Source organism: Varanus komodoensis, unplaced genomic scaffold, assembly GCF_004798865.1.
Source record: "Varanus komodoensis strain SLA01 unplaced genomic scaffold, ASM479886v1 scaffold23, whole genome shotgun sequence".
Taxonomy (NCBI): Eukaryota; Metazoa; Chordata; class Lepidosauria; order Squamata; family Varanidae; genus Varanus; species Varanus komodoensis.
The window spans coordinates 18,372,485-18,381,531 of record NW_025335627.1 but is presented as its reverse complement, the minus strand read 5'-3'; the positions used below and the strand labels follow the sequence as shown (position 1 = coordinate 18,381,531).

The 9,047-nt window shown below is 42.1% G+C and overlaps 1 protein-coding gene across 1 annotated transcript in view; it reads left to right on the top strand.

The window, feature by feature from the left end:
* Positions 1-9,047, top strand: part of ITM2B (integral membrane protein 2B) — a 32,357-nt gene that overhangs the window by 13,278 nt on the left and 10,032 nt on the right. Inside the window, exons 3-4 of the mRNA XM_044431910.1 lie at positions 5,584-5,790; positions 7,988-8,098. Of these exons, the coding sequence (XP_044287845.1) occupies positions 5,584-5,790; positions 7,988-8,098 (318 nt within the window). The remainder of the gene's footprint in view (positions 1-5,583; positions 5,791-7,987; positions 8,099-9,047) is intronic.

Here is a 9,047-nt window from a genome sequence, read left to right as displayed (position 1 = left end):
AATCTCTGGTGGACTGGCGCTGGTCTGAGGACTGGTGGTTTAAAACCACTGATTTAGTTGACTGAGTGCTGGTAGCCAACACTACCACCCGGACATTCAAAAGTTTTGCCTGATGGCGTGGCTAATTTCTTAATGCCCACAACTACCTCTTAAACCCTGTACAATTGCAAACTCCCATACCTGTCCAAAATGCCATGTCTACTGTCCCGACTGAATCTGTTCACTGAGCACACATCTCCACTATAACTACCCTGGAAAATCACTTAATGGCCACAGCCACGGACTTTGTTCCTCAAATCCAGGACTTTTTAAAAGAGGCATCACATCCTACCACTAGGTGCTCTTATCCAAGTTTAAATGGACTAAGTTTAGCAGATACATGAGGGAACACTCCTTCAATCCACCCACTGCAACCATTCAAAGGATGTTGGGATTCCTGAACTCTCTGCATCAAAGATGACTTAAACCAACCTCTATCAAAGTATACTAATCAGCAGTCTTCTCCTTCCAAAGTCCCATTGAGGGCTACTCTGCCTTCTCTCACACCCTTTTATGGCTCTTCATGAAAGGTCTCAAGAACCTGAACCCTCCAATCCAATCTGTCATCCCCAGTTGGAGTCTATCCATGGTGTTACATGTGCTGACAAAGCTGCCATTTGAACCACTTACAACTGTGGACCTGCACCTCTTTTCTTGGAGGGCTCCTTCTTGTTGGTGGCAATCACTTCAGCTTTCAGGGTGAGCAAACTTTGCAAACTACGGATAGATTCTCCATATCTGACCTTACATAAAGAAAAGGTAGTCCTCCACATTGATCCATCCTTCCTCCCTAAGCTATCATCCTCCTTCCATATCAGCCAAGAAATAGTGCTTCCAGTCTTTTACCTGTCACCATCTACAGACATTGAAAGGGTGCTCAACTTCATCACATGATGGCTTCTTATCAGTCCTGAACCAAGTTGTTTTGCAAAACAAAGCGACTGTCCATCAAGTATGCAGACCATTCTGAAGGACAACTGGTTGGGTCCCAACTTCTCACACACTGGATCATAGAGACAATTAAGTTAGCGTACCAGGTAACAGACTTGGACTTGCCAGATCGCCCTAGGGCTCATTCCATCAAAGTGATGTTGACAACAGCGGCCCTCCATGCTGGACTACTACTGGACACTCTGTGTGGAGCAGCTGTGTGATCAACACCATCCATGTTTTTCCATCACTATTGGCAGATTGTGAGAGCCAGACAAGACTGCTCTTTTGGTTGAGCTGTGTTGTACTCTATTCTCCTGTAACGTTACCTCCCACCTCTTTTAATGGTATGCTTGCTGTGTGTGGTGCACAGAGACCATGATGAAGAAAGGCAGGTTGCATACCTGTAGCTGTCGTTCTTCAAGTGGTCATCTGTGCATTCACAGAACCCACCCACTGGTCCCATGTTGGTGTCAGTGGATATTCTCTCCTTTTACCTACTATTTACATAGTGATAGGACAGTTAGGGACCTACACATAGGGAAAATGATGGTCTCCAGTTGGACTGAGAAAGTGGCAGGAGCCCACCTATTTATATAATATGGCGGGGGGGACTCCTGCAAAAAAATTCTAGGCTTAGCTATATGAATCTATGAGACATGAGAGTGATGACACTAATTATGAAGGCCTCCAAACTGTAGGCAATGTGTTGTTATGGCCATCTGGATCCAACTGGTTCTTGGCCCTACTAGTTGAGTGGTGTCACTAGCCAACCTGCTGTAGCTCTGGCTTGTCCATACCTACCATCCCATGGACAACTCCCAGTGGCTGTGCCTTCTGATGTTGGCAGCAATTTGTTCCAGTCTGGTGGATGTGCTGCTCCCTTTGCCCCTCTGAATGAACTTTCATGGTCATGATAGACGCCTTCTGGTCTGGTGGGGAGCTCACTGTGGTCCACTGAAGACCAAAGGACATGGAACATCTGTAAAGGCCACAAGCATATCAGCTACCTAGAAATGCTTGCAGTAAAGAAGGCACTTGCTGCATTCCAAAAGTTCCTGCCTGGTTACCACATCCAGATTACCATGGACAACACCACAATGGCTTTCTACATAAACAAACAAGAGGGCACCCAATCTATCTAATATGCCTAACTATCTGTCTCTGGAAATGGTGTGTCAGCGGGGATATTACTTTCAACTGCCATTTATATTTCTGTGACCAGCAACACCCTGGCTGATACCTTGAGGCAACTCAACCCTATAGCAATAAACAAGATCTTTGAATCATGGGGGACCTCCTCCATCAATCTGTTTGCCACTTAGGACAATACAGTAGGCAACAGCTTCTGTTCTCAGGAAGATGCCCTCCTGCTGAGTTGGACAGGAACTTTCTTTTACCTTTTTCCTTCCCTCTGATAATGAAAGCTAAGGTTCTTCAGGATGTCACAGACAGCATCTTAATAATCTCTTGGTGGCTGAGACAAGCTTGGTGTGCCCTTCTACAGAAGATGTCCAGCTGTACCTAAATCCAGCTCCTGTTGAAACCAGACCTGATTTCTCAGGATTTGGGGAGAATTCTACACCCAAATGTCAGCACTCTGCACCTAACAGCATGGAGGATCTGTTAGTAGGGTGCATAGATTCTGACCTTTCATAGGAACTTAAAGCCATTCTGGATGCAGCTTTGAAACCTTCCACCAGGCGGTCATACAGTAAAAAATAGAGAGGCTTTTTGTCTTTTGAAGTGACAGAAGACTTCAGTCCACATTGGTGCATAGCTAAACAGGTCCTCCTGTTCCTTAACACCTTTGTTCCAGTGGAGCCTTAAGTCTTCTATCTGTGTCTATCTAGCAGCAATTTTTTCCTTCCACGACCTGATCTAGGGTTTGTTGGTTTTCTTGGACCCCTTGAGTGGCCTCTGAGGGCTAAAAATACCACTCCATTCTCATTTCTTAATGCTAACTTGGAACCTCTCTGTCATTCCACAGGTTCTCATGAGAAAATCATTCAAACCCATGGCAATAGTCAATGTCCATTTACATTCAGGAAAGTTGTTTTCCTGGCAGTAATTACATTAGCTTGATGTTTTAGCAAAATATGTGCCCTATGGGCTAATCCTTCATACCTTGTCATCCACAGGGACAAGGTGGTGTTTCCTGTCCCTTCCTTTCCTCCAAAAGTTGTTTCTTTTTTTCACTGAATCAAGACATCATTTTACCAGCATTTTTTGCTTCCCCATCAGACCTGATGCAGTCTACACTGCATACTCTAAACTTATATAGAGTGTTGGAAGTCTACTGGTCTAGAACTTAATTCTTCTGTCAATCCCAAAGACTTTTTATTTATCACAGAGGCAAGAACAAAGAACAGCTCCTATCACCACAAAGACTAGCAGCCTGGGCAGTAAGGACAATCTCCCAGGTACATGAACTGCCCAGACTGCAGCTTCCTGTACCACCAAAAAACACACTCCATATGCACAATAACTATGCCAGCTGTTCTGCACACTGGGATCCTTCTGCAAAGCAGTCACTTGTCAACTCCTTCAGCCTTCATGAGGAATTAAAAACTTTATTTCCATGCCAGTCTTGACTGCCTTTGGCAGGGAAGTCCTGTCTTCAGTGCTTTGATAATGAAACTGTCCCACCATTCAATGTCAAGTAAGCTTTCAAGGCACCCATATGTGTGATACACAGAGATCACAAAGAAGAAAGCTAGGCTGCTTACCTGTAACTGTTGTTCTCTGAGTGGTCATCTGTGCATTCACACTACTCACCCATGAGTTGGTCATGCTGTACCTCTACCCTTTTCCTTATAATGAAATGGGGCTATATGTATCCCAAATACATCTAGATATGGTTCAGTTAAGTTTGAGGTCAGTAAAAATTATGCTCCCTCTGTCCTGAAGTCACAAAGGCCACCTCAAGTGAGCCCAGGTGCATCATGTGTGCCCAGATGACCGCTTGAAGAACAGCAGTTACAAGTAATCCACTTGCCTTTTTCTAATTTTCTTGACTTCTTTCCCATAAAAGAAATGGCCAATGTTGAGTCTGTGTTTTGAATCTGCCTGCCTGCCTCTCTTTTAAATAATCCAAAGCGGCAAATATGCATTCTATGGATATTGACATTGGAAGAAATTTGCTTAGAAAACTAAACTGTGTTCATCTTTACTCAGCAGTTAGTCCATAAGTAGAGCTTATTCCTAGGAAAATGAATATTGGATTATAACTTTTCTTTGAGATGTCTTTTTCTTTCCTCTATTTCTAAAAATGACCAATGAACAGTTGGTGGTTATTTGCTTTCAGAGAACTCTATCATGCATATCACATCACCTGAATATGGGTTCTGTCTTAAAATCTGGTGTGATTCTTTGGGCAGTCATTTTCTTTGGATCTGCGGTGGCTTTAGTCTGCCTTTGGCTGGCTTATAAACCAAACTGTGGCTGACTTGAGAGTTTCATAAAACATGCCAAGCTCCCCCACCTCCTCTATCTCATTGTGTTATGCAAACCAGCCACCATCTAGGAGCCGTAGGGTCACTCCATAAGCTGACAATTTAACCAGATTTTCTGCTCTTGTTCTAGAGTTCACCAATTCTAATCCCATTAACCCATCTGAAAAAAGTTTCAAAAAGTTTGAGAGGATTTTTATGATAAGGGGAAAATCTCATAGAGTAAATACATTTACACTATAAAAACAAACAAAAGGTTTGTCTTGGATATTTAAACATAAATCATGAATCAAGCAAAACCTCCCCCCCACACACATCTCAGTAGATGACCCTCCCATTCTGTTTCTTAAGAAATGATTTCTGGTAACTTTAACTTCTTTTTTCTTAGCAATACCTAGTGATGTGCATGCTTGGAAAATTGCCCAGAAAAAAGATCAAGATTTTTTTTCCAAGCCTGCTTTTGTATTTTTCCTAAGAAATCACAAAAATTGAACCACTTTGGATTATGAAATACTTTATTTTAGAATTTTAAAAAGGTGCATATACTGAGCCTTTACATTTCCCCATGAGTTCTAAAAACGCTATAATAATAAAAGCTATGCATTAATGTGTATGAGAGCCAGTGTGATGTAGTAGTTCAGAGTGCAAGACTATCATTCCAGACTTTTTTTGATAGTGAGAGGTAGTCAGGGGGTTGGTGGTTGGATTCATTTCATGGGTCTACCCCACCTCCCCAATCTTGCATTCAGAGTTAATTAGAAATGATTTCTCAAAAATGTGCTAATCATGTTTTCTTCCAACTGAGCAGTGGCTTAAACTAGGGGTGGAGCTGCACTTCTTGGCCCTACCCTTCATTTTCCTGTCCTTGCTCTGTGGAATGGCATGATCTGCAGAGGTGTTCTAACTACCTTTACTTGAATGCAAGAACATCCCTTCAGGCCTGGCCATTGAACACAGCAAGTTCAGGTAAGTGAGGCGTGGGGCCCATGTGCACACTCCTGTCACCCAGTTAGGTCCTCAAGCTTTCAAGGGAAGGTATGAAAAATGCTCAAGTGTTACCAGCATACTGTGCTTAGAGGAATGGAAATGGAAAGGAGGTTAATATGTTATCTTTTAAGTAAAAATGTCTGAAAACTTTTACAATTTCTTATTTAACTTTTAGGAGAGTGGTGTTTATTTCTGTGGGGTAAAATATATTGAAGATGGTCTAACGCTAACTGAGGCAGAGTCAGATGCTCCAGCTCCTCATTATCAGATAATTGAAGAGAACATTAAGATCCTCCAAGAGGAGGAGGTTGAATTCATCAGTGTGCCTGTTCCAGAATTTGCAGACAGTGATCCAGCTGATATTGTGCATGACTTTCATAGGGTAAGGATCATTTAAAAAGCACTGGCATACCTTTGTTTGTAGCCACCTTTATTACATACTTGAAAGTGGGCTTTCCAGAAAGCAGATATTTCAAAACAGCAGTAGTCACATAAAGGCACCCTTGTTCTAAAGTTTGTAAACCACGTATTGGACAGTTATTCATAGAGGGGAATTGCTAGTATATGTTGGGTATGGAATATGGAAAGGCCACAGCTTGTAGCCCTTCATCAAGCCCCAATTCTCTTCCCTAATTCTTGTTCTAGACAAGGAAATAATAGAAAACTTTCAAATCTCTGCTGTACCCCAATACTACAGAACATCCCAAATGCCCAAGCAGAAATGCTCATATTGTTGGTTTCAGTTAGTTTCAAACTATGCAATGCTTATTTGGCAGTCATAGAGGACACTGTTTCCCTGCTGTGCGCTCGCGCGCGCGCGCGCGCGCGCGCGCGCGCTCTCTCTCTCTCTCTCTCTCTCTCTCTCTCTCTCTCTATATATATATATATATATATATTTATTCTGTAGCATAGGATGGGAAAGAAAGTTTCTAGCCTTGTGACATACACCCTCACTCCTTCTGTACCTCCATTGCATGTTTCTAGGTAAAGTATTCTAACCTGTAACCATAAAAGAAGCTATCTTTTCTTCATTACCATTTTTTCCTAGGGAGACAGGGAAGAGTTATAAATAGAAGATCATACCATCTGGAGCACTTCCTCCCTCTGTAAAATGTTCTGCTAATTTGTACTCGCTCAAAAGTGGCAAATCCAGGAGTTCTTTTCTTTGGCATTAAACACGAACCCAGGGTTGCCCTTCAAAACAGCAGGTTGTGGCCAGAAGTTTTCTTTCTGTCAACCAGAGGTTCAAAATTTCTACCCATTAAGTAAGCTACCAGAATCTGTCTGGCTGTCCCCTATAGAAGAAGGGGGAAATGCTTTAGGAACAGGTTCTCCCATGTCTGTAATGGAACCTTTATTCTTAAAGCATCCTTAGAATAACTAGGAAGGGTGTTCAAAGGCTCCTATCAGCTTTCTAGGATATGGGAGGTTACTGTATGGTGGGAACCATAGAGCCTGTTCCTAGAACTTTTTTTTAACCTTTTCCTCACTGGGATTTCCCCCCCTAAAAAAGTTACAGGTAGAAGTGTGTGGGACATTAGGATATGTAAGACAGTGGATTACCAATTGAAGGAGGGCTAAACACCAAGATTCCTAGATGATCGGGACTTCTGATTTTATCTGATGGAAGCAGGTGTTCTCAGGAAGAAATTAGATTTGAGTAAGAGGTGTGTGTAAGTTTTATGTTTTGTTTGTGTATGTGTGTGGGTGTGCAGACTGCAGTTGAAGAGGGTGTACAACCCTGCTCTAGAGTAACCTTCACATAAAATGGGACTGGAACTCAGTGCAGAAATTTAGAGCCTTGCATATTTATCTGAGACTCCCCAGAATGCTGAACTATTTATCACAAGTGTGTTGAATTTTAAAAAATCACATGATCTATTCTTTGAATGTCATCCACAGTTTAAATTTATTTAAACGTGGCTTGGGATGCAAGGAATTAGAAGGATTTTACTGGACATAGTAGGCATGTCCTGAGTGGAGCCGGCTGGAGCCGGGGGTCAGACTAGATGGCCCAGGAGACCCTTTCTGACTCGCTCTGTTTCTATGTTTCTACGAATACTCTCAGTTGTTTAGATATAATGCCCATAGACCAAGCAGTTACAATCTGAAAAATTCTAGTGCATCTAAAGTATTTGACTTTGATAAACCAAAACTTTTAAATACCAGTAAGGTATGTTTTACTGTGTTTTGCAATTACTATTTTAGGCCTGGAACACACATACACTGGAATGAGGTGATGGAGACCTCAGGTGGTAGAATATACTACTGCACTTCAGGCTACAGGTGATGGATTACATTTTTGGGTGCTCCTCTATGTGAAAAACTCTCTGCAAAAAGGAAACTGACACAGTCAACTGGGCTTAATTCCCTGATGTACTAGGGGGTTTTTGCCTTTTTTTTATCTAAAGGAGCATTGAAATGGTATCTGAAGTAGAATAGACATTCTGCAAAATATTTAGATACTCAGTCTTTCAAATATATAGCAGGAAAAATAAGTAAATTGGAATGTAATACTCATATATAATTTTTCATATCATAAAATAAGTAACAAGATATTAATGTAATTTCTTTATCAGAGACTTACAGCTTATCTTGATCTCAGCCTGGATAAGTGCTATGTTATTCCTCTGAACACGTCAGTTGTAATGCCACCCAAAAACTTCTTGGAGTTGCTGCTCAACATCAAGGTATGGCTAAATTACAAGCATCTGTTGAGTATATTCAAAGAATATGTAACCTTATTAAACTTTAAAATTGCAGGTGTAAAATGCTATTCCACCTTCTGGAGACAGTGTCTTAGTCGGATATGGGGAACAAGAGCCTTGCAGTGGTTCAGCTCATATTTGGATGGTTGTTTGCAAAAGATCATGGTAGGTCACATCGGTTTGACCCCATGGCTTTTATGTTCCCCATGGTTCTTAATCCCCTTACTTTCTAATATCTACATGGAACCATACAGTGAGATCATTCAGATTTAAAGTACAGCATCACCAGTACACTGATGATACATAACTCTATTTCTCCTTTTCATCCATGTAACTTCTTAATTAGTGTCAAGTCATTGCAATGGATTGAGGGCCACTAAACTGAAGCTCAATCCAGATAAGAGGTAGGTAGTATTGATGTCTGCCTGCCTGCCTAGTTTCAGTGACCTATGCTGTAAAAGCTGAGGCATGGGCAGCGGCTGGGACAGGCAGAATGCTGGAACCAGGACACCTCTGCAAGGAAGGGCTTCACAACCAGCTGGGAACATGAAATAAGTGCAAGTTACCAGTCCAAAGTCGAAGCCAGAGGAGAAGTTCAGTTATAGCAAGGTGGGAAGAAACCAGAAACAAACTGGAGTAGGGCTGGAGTAAAGCAGAGATGTAGGGGCCAGAGCAGAAGGAGTCACCAAGACAACTTATGTTGTTGTAGCAAAGAGCAGCAGTGCCCGAGAGCCTTTTGGGCTGGTCTCCAGGGCCTCCAGCTGCACTGCATAATTGTTCCTCAGGTGTTCCCTTCAAGTGCCAGCAAGAGTGTTCATGGTTCTTCATTTACTTGCAGGGTCACTCAGGCCCAGGTCCTGATACATGCCCTAGTAACCTCAAGGTTAGTTCATGGCAATGCATTTCATGTAGTTTGCCCTTAAAGGTGGTC